The sequence below is a fragment of the Glycine soja genome, chromosome 7 (genome assembly GCF_004193775.1).
Source record: "Glycine soja cultivar W05 chromosome 7, ASM419377v2, whole genome shotgun sequence".
NCBI classification, from domain to species: domain Eukaryota; kingdom Viridiplantae; phylum Streptophyta; class Magnoliopsida; order Fabales; family Fabaceae; genus Glycine; species Glycine soja.
Window position 1 is genome coordinate 1,274,386 of NC_041008.1, and position 14,098 is coordinate 1,288,483.

Consider the following 14,098-nt stretch of genomic DNA (forward strand, 5'->3'; position numbering starts at 1 on the left):
ATCATTTATTATTAGTTTAATGTTTATGTTAATAATATAAAATAGTTTAGTGTTATAATTTAATCATAAATTATCATTTAAATTATTTTAAGATAATTAGTTTAAAGATTAAAAAATTATCGTGGATGATATGTTATAATTAAATAATTATGTAAAAAAAGTTATACTATTACCATCACTGCATAATAATTTTTCTATTATTATTATTATATGACGATAGTTTCTTATTTTAGAAGAAAAAAGATAGAATTAACACTTAACATCATCATTAGGCTTGAGATTCAAATGGAATTTTTGTCACGTTTTTTTTCTCATCTTTTATTTTTTAAAAGAAACTGTTGAGGATTCAGTGAATCTGTTAGTATGAATAGCATATGTGTGTAGAGGCGGACGGACGTTAATAGTTGAATTGAAGAAATAGAGTCATTAACATGTAAAATATGTTTAAGAGGAAATTATATGTCTTAATTTTCAGGGATTTGACTGAGTTATGCGTATAATACAATTTGCAATAATCGGTGAAAGAGAACAAAAAGTCTTCTCTGGCAGCCGTCCTCTTTTCCACCCACCATTTACCCCACTCTCTCTATATTTTGGAGTAAATCAGTGGTTTAAAAAATTATACATATTTCTTCTTTTAAAAGTATACTTATGTTTTTCTTAAAATTTAAGAAAATTATTTTTAAAAAAAAATTAAAGAAATTATACACATCCTTTTATTTTTAAAATCTATGTAAATTTTTTAAATATCATCTAAGCAATTGATAATAATAAGTCATATACATCAACAATTTTAATTATAAAAAAATAATGTAAAAAAATGAAAAATCTAATACTTTCTACAATAATAAAAACATATAGTTTGGGTGTATCTGAATTTAACCTCACATAAAAAATAACATATTTAAATTTTGTAATTACAAAAAATAGATAATTTTTTTTACAAATTGTAAATATTTTTATATTTATGAGAATGAAAAATATATTTTAATCTTTTTTAATCAAAATTATTAATGCACGTAACTTATTATTATTAAACGTTTACACGATATTTAAAAGATATGCGTAACTTTTAAAAGAGAATGGATGCATATGTAATTTATTCTATATTTTTTTTCTCCTCTTCTCTTATTTCTCAAATATCAAACATTACAGTTTAAAAGAAATTAAAAAAAGAACGACCCCAACTCTTCTTTCACATAAATCATACAATTTCTCTTTTGTTGAATACTTTGTACTGTTGTATATTTAAAGTTTGTTTGTTGTTTTAGAAATGGAGAATGACTAGTTCCACCAGGAATGGAACTTCGTGGGCTTGGAATAGATGGTAGACTCGCTGACAGCATTTAGCGCCCAATATCCTTCGCAAAGACGCCTCAGGAATGCTTCTCTTCCTGATTTCACAAAAAGGAGCTCTACCTTAATTAACATTCTTAAGCTGTTGAGACTTCTCCAAACTTTTACATTTTATAGGATCTGTAGAGTAAAAAAAAATGTTAAAAAAACTATATTAAAATGAAAATTTTGAATTAAAATAGAATGTCAAAATATGGATTTTATATTTTTTTTTTCATTCTCTTTCTCTTCAAATGAATATACCTCCAATTTATTTGTAACATAACAAGTTCGAAATTTAATTAAAATTTTAGTTGAAAAGGAAAATTTCTAATATTTCTGTGTTTATGAAATATCTAAGATAATGTTTTTATAGGTTTAAGTTAACATGTTAGAGTAATAAATATGTATATTAGTGCTTAATTTAGTTTAGGAATGATAGGGATGAAAATGAATAGTGTATATTATTCATTTTCAAGCCCATATTTTAAAAATATATGTATATTGCTTTATATTTATGCAAATAGTAATTTTAATTCTGATATATATATATATATATATATAAAAGATTTATATTCAGTACTCTCACCATCCCTAAAAGTGCAAAGTTGTGACAAAAGAAATATGATTTATATTCAATATTTAATTTAATATAATTTATTAAATCTCATTTTATTTTATTTATTACTTGTGAATTATTGATCAAAGTTTTATAATTAAATATTTCTAACTTTCCATTATCAATATATGAAAAAACAAACTCATTCATTAACTAGTTCAACAAAAAGAATAATTACAAATATTTTTAATAATATTTTAAAAGTGATACATGTATTTGAAAAATAATGTAATATTTTTTTTATATAATTTAGTATATTATGAATTATTTTTTAAATTTAATATATATAAAATTTCAATGAAAAACCTTTTTAACACATGTCTAATAAAATTTGATAGTTTAATTACATTATACTACTCAGTGATATGGTAATTTCATATTGGATATATATGTACAAAAAAGGTTTTAGACTAACAACGGATATAAAATAAACTCTTATGTTTTGTTTGTACTTCTTGCATATATTTTAATTGTATACGTGTGTGTGCATGCGAGGGTTCTATATTATCCCCTTCATTTAAAAAAAATTGACTTTTTAAAAAATTAAGATGACTTGGGTAAAGGAGTGAGACTTAAGTACGCACGTTAAATAACACCTTATTAGTATTTTTTTTAAACAAATAATTTTATTGATCAAATTACCAATATTAATCGAAATGTGTTTATGTCAATTCTTCTGCATTGGAAGAAAAGCACATAAATTTGGGTAAAATGTGTCCCTTCCAAATAAAAATAAAAAGTCTCGTGGCTCCGTCGCTTTTTCATTTGTTTACAGCAAGTCAATCACTAAAAAAATGCCCTACCAAGAAAACTGAACTCCAATAAGAGTGCAATGGATCCAATAACTAGCTAGTTACCTTACGACGAATTCCATCAATGGCATTTTCCGTTTAGCTAACAATAAAATTCTATTAGATAGTCAATTCTTCGCACTTAACCTCTATTTCTCTATTGGAAAAATTGGGAATGATTTAAAGGAGAAAAAGGGTGCAAACTTAGTGTATCTTTTACAATATGTATTCATATATGTATCATTAGAGCAAGAATGATAAGGACATGACTTGGAATTTTGTTTTCCATCATTAGACGATATGTTCTGTAATACTTCTAGTTCGCACATTTTTTGTCACAGAATTGCACACACTTACTATTGGATCTAAAGAAAATCTCAAGTCAACTTTACCAAAACAAAATATCCTTATTCTATCAAAGAAAGAAAGGCAATTCACGTTACTTATGTTTACTAGATCTGATTGACCCTATAAAATTGACAATTAAAATCAAATCAATTGATTTAGTTAGTTTATTCCTTTCACTCCAGATCTGAACCAAATCAATTATAAACCAAATTTGAAAATATAATAAGTTACTTTTTATCATAATTCGATGACCGAAAACAAACCTACTCAATTTTAATTGGATTGTTTGGTTTGAATTGGCTGTAAAATATTTCAAAACCTGAATCAAACTAACCTATTTAAGTTATGGTTTGATCTTCCTTAGATTCGAACTAAAAAGCCTATAAACCCCATTACATGCATAACGTGATATTATTAACGACGCTGATTATGTATAACAATAATTTTATAACAAGCATAAAAGACCAAAAATTGTAGATATATATTGAACTTTCACCGAAAAGTTAAAAATTCAAATTATGATGGCTAAAAGAAATGAAATGTAACATTATGGAATGGTATTCTAGGAGAACGAGCTTTTAGAAGTTTTTTTTTTCTTTTTTTATCCACAAATTAAATGTTAGTTGCTAGTGTAAAATTTGAAATCAAAACTTTTTTTTATTTTTTTTCCTTTATTAAATTTATGGATTATTTTTCTTCCAAGTTAACCTTATATATAATCCTTCTAGAAGAATTTTCGTTACCTTTAAGACGGCCATATGTCATGGATAATTTGCTCAACGTTTTTGTTTTTTGAACCGCGTCAGCCCTGCAACCAAGATAATTAAATTAAAAACCTCAACAAAAAAGAGTACACATAGCATCTCGCAAAATGGGAATCAAAATAATATAGTATAATTGATGTAAAAAAACTAGTGTCTCTATAGTTGAATCTATGCTTTCTTTAAGAATATATATATATGAATGGAAAAGTATTCTGACAACTTAAATGAGTTTGTTGAACAGTTGAGTCCAAGAAACTAAATGGTTAATGTGAAAGTCGTGGGCAAATTCGCAGACGTGGTATCTCTTGTCACACGTAATAAATGTATTTACCTAGTACTGTATAGTAGTTTGTTGACTTCTTTACCTTCCTCATTCAAAAATCATTATTACTATTATGGTTTAGGGCACGTAGCGTTTCACCCACGCCAGTTGTGGTTCCTCCCTTCTAGAACTGGAATAAGAAGCGTATAGAGAAGACTTATCAAGTCAATCTCATGCTTCTCTCGCTAGCTAGAATCACTTTATTTGGATCCCCCCACTGAACACATATTTAATTGCAATTTGCAACAGTATAAGAACTTGGAATTCAAGCTCAACGCTTCCCTTGACTTTGGAATAGTATACATGACGGTGGACCAAGTTAACTAACGTATATTTTGATGATACTAGGAATAACATCTTATTTAATTTATATATGCATGTTAGAGACACTGCACGCAGTGCGCCCTACATGTCTTCAATTCCATGAGGGTGTGTTACAACAAACATGTTGGAGGTGCTTGAAATTCGAGGGAAAAGCAATTTATGGGTTGTATACTGTTATTTAACATATACCTTCAACGATTGACTAGATCAGAGTAACCTTGAGCTACTGATAATTATTCTCAAACCATCCTCCCAAAAGCGAATTAGGATAAGTTCAGTACGCAATATACATTATTTTTTACAAGGCTAGGCAACAAACGGAGGATTTTGAATTTTTACCTTTCTCTGTCTCTCTCAACCAAATAACGAACCGTTGTTGACTATATATTTAACAGTTCACTAACTCTTAAACCACCTTATATATATTAGTACTGAACGAAGTACGTAATCTTATTTTATATATTTTATTTGGTTATGAAAGAACTAGGTGATTGTTGGTAACAACTCAAAAAATTGTACTATCGCCGACTATTACTGCATACGAAGCTGATCCCTTGATCTGTCTTTTTTTATTTAGGTTGACTCGGAGATATGCAAAGTTGAACGAAAATGTTGAAATAAGAAGCAGAATTAATTATCTCATCAATCGTCAATGTATCTATCTTTGTGACATCAACACATACCAAATTACCAACCCACTGTGGACTTATTGTGAGGCAAAGATCATCTCGAGCTTGATGTAGGTAAGGATGATCTGAAAGGAATATTCTTGTGTCCACACTCTAGTATATATATAACATTTTCCAATTTCACACGTAGATTTTCTAACTCCTTTTGCGTTTGTCTGCCCGGAGTGTGGAAATGTGCAATATTTGTTTAGACTTAGTAGAAGAAAGGAAGATTATGGAGTACTCGTAAAATAATATATACTATATATTATACATAGAGTTATAGAACAATAATAGTACAAAATTTTTAATTTCAAGTATGACATGATCAAAATATACGGTCCTTTCGAGTTACGAACTTCTGATAGCCAAGTCCATGTCCTACATATGAAAATCAACACGAATATAAATTCAAGTTTGGCATTGTGGGAAAGGTTCCTTTTTCACGTATATATATCACTATCTCAACATTTATTGTGGCAGGGGATTGGCTTGTTTTTTGTTCAAACGCACAGTAGACACAGGTTTCCAATTGAAGTATATATACAGCATTAAAAAACAATAATATACCAGCAAGACGGCTAATTGTTACGCGCAAGGAAAGTAAAACATACAGAGGCCTAATATTTTTGGCATCATCGAGCTAGGTGGTTCAATTTATATATATATAAACTGTATTTTCAGTTGCTATAAAAATTAAGCTGGCGTGCAGGCAAATGTATTACGAAAAATTATCAATTAATACGTTAAAATCGTATATGTTGCGATCGTCAACATCATAGCCAAAAGCCACTCTCTCTTCATTCCCTTTGTCTCTGTCCTTTAGTCTCTTCTTTTCTCTCTCTCTTTTTTTTATATAATTGAATATCCTTAGGTTCGATTCACTTCATCTAACACAGGGAAAATGACAAAAATCCAATGAAAAATAGAAAATATAGGTATGGAAATTGGTTTGTTGTTCTTGTTAGAGAAGTGCCTTGAATTTTAAAGTTTTGTTTTAGTTCCTAGGGGTGAAAATAGTAATCGTGAGTAATGTTTTAGTTCCTTGAATTATAAAGCCCTAATCCTTATTGACTATGACATAAAAATTATTCTACCAGTGTGCAACAAAGGCACTTAAGATGTATTAATCTATTACTTATATATGGATTTACTATTAAAAAAGACTGATTTTACGACAAATTTTTTATATCTTTGAAGACGGTTTTCAACCATTATTATTGTCAATGTCATCGAATGTCTTTAAACTTATGATGATGGTTTATCAACTGGCTTAAAAGTGTTTCCCTCTAGGATAGTTATAACGTCGAAATCATCTTTAAATAGCAGTTATTTTAAGATGTTTATAACATTGAAACCGTCTTTGAATAGGGCTTATTCTAAGATGATTTTGGCGTTATAACCATCTTAAAAAATTTCACATTCTAAAATGATTTTTCCGATATAATTATCTTAAAATATAAACTTTTCAACTTCGATTTTTTGGGATAACTGATGTGGTTCTTTAATTTTTTTTTCTTTTTCATCTCAAATATTTTGCAAGCCCACTTCAAAAGAACCTCTATATACACAAGGAAGATGTTTTGTATATTGAACTACAATTGCAAACACACCCAATGGTAGGTCCATTTCCAATCATTATCTTTTGACATGTTGGTTATATATTATCTTTTGCTGGAAAAAAACACTATGTTAAAGAGAACATTTACAAGTTAATGCTTGACTAACTAGCTAATGTATATTATAAAATCAGATTTAGAGACTTTTTTAAATTTTATTAAATTTAAGGACTAATATGACAAACGTCAAACTCATACACTAATATGACTAAATAGAGTTTACAATATTTCATATATATAGCCTAAAACTCTATAAAATAATATACTATTTCACATGTGAACTATATAAATAAGAGTTGGATGAACCAACATTAATCCCTCTATTCTCTTTCCACACGCGAAGAACCAAGAAATGGACTTGGAAGTCTTCGTTAATTTTGTTGTGCTTCAAACTTCAAAGCCCATAACTTGTTCAGTTTTTCCCCCACATTGTTGATGTCATTTGTTTTCGTATGCCTTTATATATATATATCAAATTGAGACATAATACTTTTGGCACTTTCTAACCAACATGTAAAATTACAGTTATTTATGATGCTATCTAATATCTTATATTGGTGACAAGAACAAAAAGACTTTACTAGGGTCCCCCTCTCCTTATCCCACTTAGTTAATGTTTTAGGAGATGTTGGACGTTGGTGCCAGAGAGAGATGCTAACAACTCTATAGTTGATACGCTAACTCGCTAAGAGTAAAAGGACATATAAAGATACAACACCTTAAATAATATTCTTTCCATCTTAATCTTTTAAGATAGAATGTTCATTTCTTAAAAATTATTGTAAAGATATAGTTTTTTAATACAAAATTAACTTTAGTAAAAAAAAGGTTAAAATATTATTGAAAATAAATATAATATATATTTTCTTGATTCTTCAGAAGTATATTATATTAAATATTTTAAAGATAAATTAAAGCACCTAAAATTAAAGTACGTGTAATATAAGACAGGTGGAGTATATATAGAGTTAGGAATGGGTATTCACTATTCAGTATTACACTGTGTATCTTGATTACCTTTCTACGTACCCAAACTGTACGTATTGACCGGTTGGCAAGTTGGCATGCTGCTTGCAACTTGCGAATATAGAAATAGAAAGGCTTGAGATTTAAAATTTGACATATTACAGAAGACATTGCTAGTGATGACATCACTTTTCTTCCCTTCATTTTTTATTTTTCCATTTTATGCGCGCAAAAACTTGGTATCTTTTTCAAGTGGTGCCTTCATATTTTTTTAAAAGATCGCTTTCATTCTTGATGATTCATCTTTGATTGAGAGGTCTCAATTACTAAATTATGTCTATCTTGCGGGTGACTAATAAGGTACTTACACATGATACAAATCTTTCTTTCCATAGGGAAGTTGAAACATTACTATCTATACCGAATGCATGTGGTCTTTTTCTAATATTATTTTTTGGGAATTTCTCCTTTATTTCTTTGAAGTTTAGACTTGTTTTGAAAACGATGTACTGATTGGGTCTCCAAGAAGAAGAAAGACAAAAATCCATACCTACAAGCTACCAAAGAAGACCAAGAGTTTTATTAGTATTATTTTTAACGGCATGTGTTAGTATAATTAAACATGCTTACCGTAAATTAATTCGTGAAGAGCCCAATACATTGAATGACCAGATACCGACAGTTGGTTCTCATTAAAAAAAATACATCTATTTGCAAATAATTCGAGCAAGCTGGAGGACAATGCTACTATTACTATAAACCGTTGGTTATAAACAATTCAATTTTATATTTTACTCATGACAGTGATGATGGGAACCTATTGCTGTGACTGCTGCTCAATATAATACATAAAGGAGTTATAGGAAGTGCAAAATTTTATTGGAGACGCAAGATATGGATAAACGAACAAGCACAAATAACACTGTTAGTTAAAAATGGTTCATGTTTACTTCATTTTAAGAAAGATACAAACCATATGCATAGAAAAGTTATGAACAAGCACAGTACGAAACTTTGTTAATCAGTGAGGGAGACTCATATATATATATGGCTTTTGATTTCTAATCCCATTCAATTCCCTCATAACTGTATTTAGCATAAGGGAAAAAAAAAACAGTAGTGCATAAATTTATTAAATTACATATGCATTGGTGTAAAAATAGTAATGTGACTTTGTACAGATAGATATAAAAAAATTCAATTATAAAAAAAACACTTTGTGTAGCTTTTGATTTTATATTCTAATAAACTATTATTTTAAGAATCTAAAAATTACAATAGTTATCTCTTTGTGCATAAAGAAGATATTACAACTTGAAGTTAAGATATGTTCATAAATTCTCCTTCGAACCAAATGTATGAATAAATTGACAAAAGATTATTTTAATTTAATTATTAGTTTTGAGTTTGAATCTTTAAAGAAACATTCTCACTCACACCAAAAGCCTATGCCTTGATCCCTAGCTAGGCAGCCAAAATCTGATAAATTAATAAGTAGATATTAAAACTCAACAACAATTGAAAAAGAATACATAAAAGTTTCTTGCCTCTCCCGCTAAACGCACTAACTTAGGTATAAGCCCACCAAGGAAGCCCAATCTTTGCTTGGGTATAACTTTAAAAAGTACGCAAATTTTTTTGTGGGGTATCAAATGAGCTCTTGCCAGTAACTTGTAAGTAACACAGGTATTTTAGCCCATTAAATATGGACTAAATTCCGGTTGTTGTCGGCTTGTTGATACCAGAACTCGACTAGTCAGTTGTTTCTATGATTTAATTTTGATTTGGGTTTTGCTTAGATTAGATTGTTGGTGCAACATTACTTTTAGCATTGGATTAAGGAGCTTTTGCTTTTTGTTCAACCTTTTTGGTATTCCTTCATTGTCTATCATTCAATTCTAATTTCGAGATTCGTTTAACAATTGCCCGACTATCAACAATTGAATTAACTTTTTTCTTTCTTTCTAAAGTCGACGGTTAAATCATGAATCAACTTAGCTTAAACACCACGATAACAAGCAAATTAAATCATTCCATTTTTTAGCTAATCTACTTCAAAACAATTCTAAAATTGAAAAAAAAAGCATGAATATATATATATATATATATATATATATATAATGATAATTAAATATAAATCACATAAAATTAATTTAAAAAAATTATATATTTTTTTAAATAATTATATCACATTAAATCTTAATCTTTTATGTATAATTATATGATTTAAATTTAATTTTTTTTATTCTAATATAAAATATTTTCTATCACAAAATATGTCATGACTCTAACTCTCTCTATATATATGTCACATTTAACAAAATCTAGCATGATGTGATAAGTTTCCATGGAGTTACATTTATATGTGAGATAACATGCAACATTATAGTATGACGCAAAATAGCCCCCACAAGAAAAGAAGTAATAATATCTGTTATGTTCTGTGTGAAATGAAATGATGAGGAACACTCTGGTAGCAGGGCTGTAAAGGAAGAAGCAGTGAGCAAAAAGCAAAGCGAAAAAAGTGATGATTCCCGGAACCAATGTTGGCGCTACAACGGACACGATGATCATCGCTTCTTTTTTGTTTTTCCCACTTTACTTTGCCAACAAAACCCTTCCCACTCCTCTCCAACTAATTAATGCAATCGCCATTAACGCCAATGCCGGAAATCACCGTCGATTTCCGCGCTCCGCCGCCCTCTCCGGTGGCCTCTGGCCGGAGATCCACCGTCACCAACGACGACGTTTTGACGGAGTTTTTAGAGGCCTCGCTCCGCGTCCCCGATCTCGTCTTGCCTGACAAGATCTTCCCCAAACAGAAGCAGCTCGAAGCGCCTCCCGAGGTTGACTTCGTCTCCCTCTGCTTCCACTGCGACGACGCTCTTCGTGACGTCGTTTCCGACTCGCTCGCCAGACTCGGATGCTTCCAGCTGCTCAACCACGGGATTCCACTACAGCTCATGGCCGCAGTCGCTGAGGCCGCCGGTGGAATCTTTGAAGTGCCGCCGACGAATAGAGCGTCGGCCACAAGGTCGCCAGAGAAGCCCTGGGGATTCGAGGAGTATCACGCGGGAGAGGAAGTTGGAGATGGGAGTGAAGAATTCGTGTGGTGCAATGACAACGAGTTAAACTCAAAAATGGAGGGAATTTGGCCAATTGGATATCCAAATTTCAGGTTACACTAATACTATAATTTATTAACGCATCCTTAGATTTTATGGATAAGCTACTTACAAGTTGTTGATCTTAGGCTGAATTCTCTTAAATAAAATTTCATCATGTAAAAACGTGATTAAAAGAAAAATAAATTATTAAATGTGATCAATTGGATTTTTTGGCATAAATAAATAAAAAAGATTAATTATTTTTTTTAACTGGCAGTGAGAAGATAGAAAAGCTTAAATCACGCATAGAGATGGTGGGTAGGAAAATGTTGCCTGTGATATTGGAAAAGGGGAGGATAGAATTTGTGGGTGGGCATGATGAGGTTGGGACACTTTGCTGCGTTTACAAGCATCGACGAGATAATAGCGTTAGCAGCTCCCTGAAATATGACGTGATTAGAATGCTGATTAGGGGAACTGATTACTCACATTCATTCTGCTTCCATGTTTGTAATGGATCTTCACACTTTCACCTTTACTCCAAGAAAACTTGGCTCTCTTTCTGCCCTCAGCCAGCTGCCCTTATTGTCACCGCTGGAGATCAAACCCAGGTCAGCTTAATTCATACTTTTGCCTTTTTTTTTTTTTTTTTAACCCTATGCAATGGTTATGATTATACATACAATTAGAAAGTGTTTTTATTCTCATTTTTTTGCCCATTTTAAGATATGAACTATTAGATTATATTTTCATTTTTTTTGTGAAAATGTGAAATTTAACACAAATGGTTTAGATATAGTTATATCTCAACACTCAATGTGACACAATTGATACTTGAAGTCATTGTTATATGGCAATTCACTTTGGTATATATATAACACCCATCCTTTAAAAAGTTAGTTAATACGAGGTCCTTATATTCTGGCGATCGCCAGTTTGGGAATTAATCTATGGTAATTTAATTTTGTGGGATTATACATTTCTTTAATAATGTTTTGTCTATGAATAAGAGGAACTTTTAATATGCATGTTAGATAAAATGAGCGGACGGGAACAGCCTTAATTAGGACTTTCCTGTTAACTACAACGTCAACTAAATCCAAACATGTAAAAAGTAGCATGGATGTTGCTACATGCTAGAACCAACGTGTAGCATATATATTTCTATTTGTTAAGGCCAAGAGAATTTTACAGCTAGTTTGGGAGAGGAAAATGTGTTTCCAATTTCTTAAAGTGATACACCGAATATGTATGACCATTTTTCTAAATTTAAATAGTTTTACCACAATAAAATAAAAAAATTACTATTACTATCTGTATATAAAGGAGTAGACAATTACTATTACTATCTGTATATAAAGGAGTAGACATAAAAAGAATAAAAATAAATAAATTGCTCGTTGGGAGAACAGGAGGGCAACTGTGTATTAATGGGTATGTGAATTTGATTTTGCGACCTGTATGTTTTTCATTTTTGGGCTTAGGCCGTACTCTGTAGCCCAGAAGGCAATTTTTTTTACGATAAAAAATTAATACAAAACAAGAGACAGAGCAAAGCAACAAAAGTTTAGGGGGAACAAAAAGCATTAACAGATTCTTCTTGAATTAGTGTTCATAAACAAAACTAACCTAGTTTTTTTTAACAACAAATTAAGTGGTGCACGTATGGTAATGTATACATATATATATATATATATATATATATATATATATATATATATATATGAAAAACTTTCTCCGATAATAAAAAATAAATAAATGTTTCTAACATTGTATAGTTAATATAAAGTATTTTCTTGCATAGTTAAATTGTGAAAAGTTACACTAGTGTATCTTAATTAACTAACGAGGTTGATATTGCTTGGCTACAGATATTGAGTGGTGGACTGTACAAGCACGTGATTGGAAGGCCAATCTTTAAAGGAGAGAAAGAAGAGAGCATTTCAATGGCTTTCCTCTATTCTACTCAAACAACGAAGAACAATTTTCAAACCAGTAGGGGAAGAACTATTTCACTTTGCCAGCAAGCCATCTTGGCTTTAATTCTTCCCCTTGTGTACCATGTCATGATTTTTTTCTACAATAAACTTAATTAATGAAACGCATAATACACATCCATAGTATACCTTGAGTTCACAAACACTTGTACACTTGCCGCCCATAGGGTCCATAATTACATCCCTTATTACTTGTTCACAAACATGGGACACTTGTACACCTTTACCATGTTTGCCCCTTTCCGAGTGTTAATACTTTTGCTTTAATTTTACAAATCGAGGTTATTGTAACCATTTTCACAAAACTACAGTGGAGGGTTTTAGTTTATCTGGCATTTCATTTTGGTTTGGGCAAATTTAATTTTGTGAGTTTTATATATAATGTTTGGATGCATCTTCTCAAAGTAATTAGTTTGCTGAAATTTTCACATCAAAATAGATATCTCTATGGCTTCTGCCGTAACGTGGATTAAATATTTGTAAACATGCATGCATGTAACTAAACGTGTATTTAGAAAAGTCTTGGAGTTGGTTACTGTTAGATCTTGGAAGTGGCTTAAGGCAAAGGCACATGATTTTTCTGTTTCTCTTTATGACTGGACTATATACCCGAGAGGATGCTTGTAATACTTTTGTTTTGTGCAAGGTATACTGTGCTCACCTTCGTAGATTCAGATCCTATTTTTTGAAGGAGGGTTCTGGTTCTGGTTCCTGCTGCAGAGCAGGGGACTTAATTATATTATTGTGCAGTCCTCGGGTCCTTGTTTATTGCTTATTCGTGCATGTGCTGAGTTCTGAATGTTTCTTATTTAGATGCCTTCACTTGAGATAACTTGAGTACAGTGCTTGTTTATATCTCTGGTACTTCTAGTGCCATTTTAATATATTGTCTCATCTTTTGTCTGATAAAAAAAAAACTAAACCTTTATTTAGTCTATGTTTGGATAACATTTGTATGTTCTTTTACATGTTGAAAATTACTAATGCATGATAACGAATTCCAATGCACTAAATGAAGAAAAAATATTGTTGCTTTAAGAATAAAAGTACTTTTGAGCTTTTACAATTTTAATCCAAATATATACTTAATTTCTTGTAGTTTAAGCGTACTTTTGAAAGAGTGTAATATAAGATGAATTTGTTTAAACTTAAAAAAAATAACTTTAAAATAGTTTTTTTTTCATATAAGTGCTTTTGAAAGAAGTAGATAAAATTTGTTTTTTAAAATAAGAAGAAAA

At 30.3% G+C, this 14,098-nt stretch overlaps 1 protein-coding gene across 1 annotated transcript; it reads left to right on the forward strand.

Moving 5' to 3' along the window:
* The first annotated feature begins 10,112 nt into the window (after positions 1 to 10,112).
* Positions 10,113 to 13,254, forward strand: LOC114417987 (1-aminocyclopropane-1-carboxylate oxidase-like). Its single transcript, XM_028383095.1, has 3 exons — positions 10,113 to 10,934; positions 11,141 to 11,474; positions 12,735 to 13,254. The coding sequence occupies exons 1-3, from the start codon at positions 10,399 to 10,401 to the stop codon at positions 12,957 to 12,959; spliced, it is 1,095 nt and encodes a 364-aa protein (XP_028238896.1). The 5' UTR covers positions 10,113 to 10,398; the 3' UTR covers positions 12,960 to 13,254.
* The last annotated feature ends 844 nt before the right edge of the window (positions 13,255 to 14,098 follow it).

What these genes read in the sequence shown, in the direction of transcription:
- LOC114417987 (XM_028383095.1), top strand. Translation starts at nt 10,399, where the DNA reads ATGCAATCGCCATTAACGCCAATGCCGGAAATCACCGTCGATTTCCGC. An exon ending in ATTGGATATCCAAATTTCAG is followed by an intron (nt 10,935 to 11,140) that starts GTTACACTAATA and finishes TTTAACTGGCAG; the next exon opens with TGAGAAGATAGAAAAGCTTA. An exon ending in CCGCTGGAGATCAAACCCAG is followed by an intron (nt 11,475 to 12,734) that starts GTCAGCTTAATT and finishes GCTTGGCTACAG; the next exon opens with ATATTGAGTGGTGGACTGTA.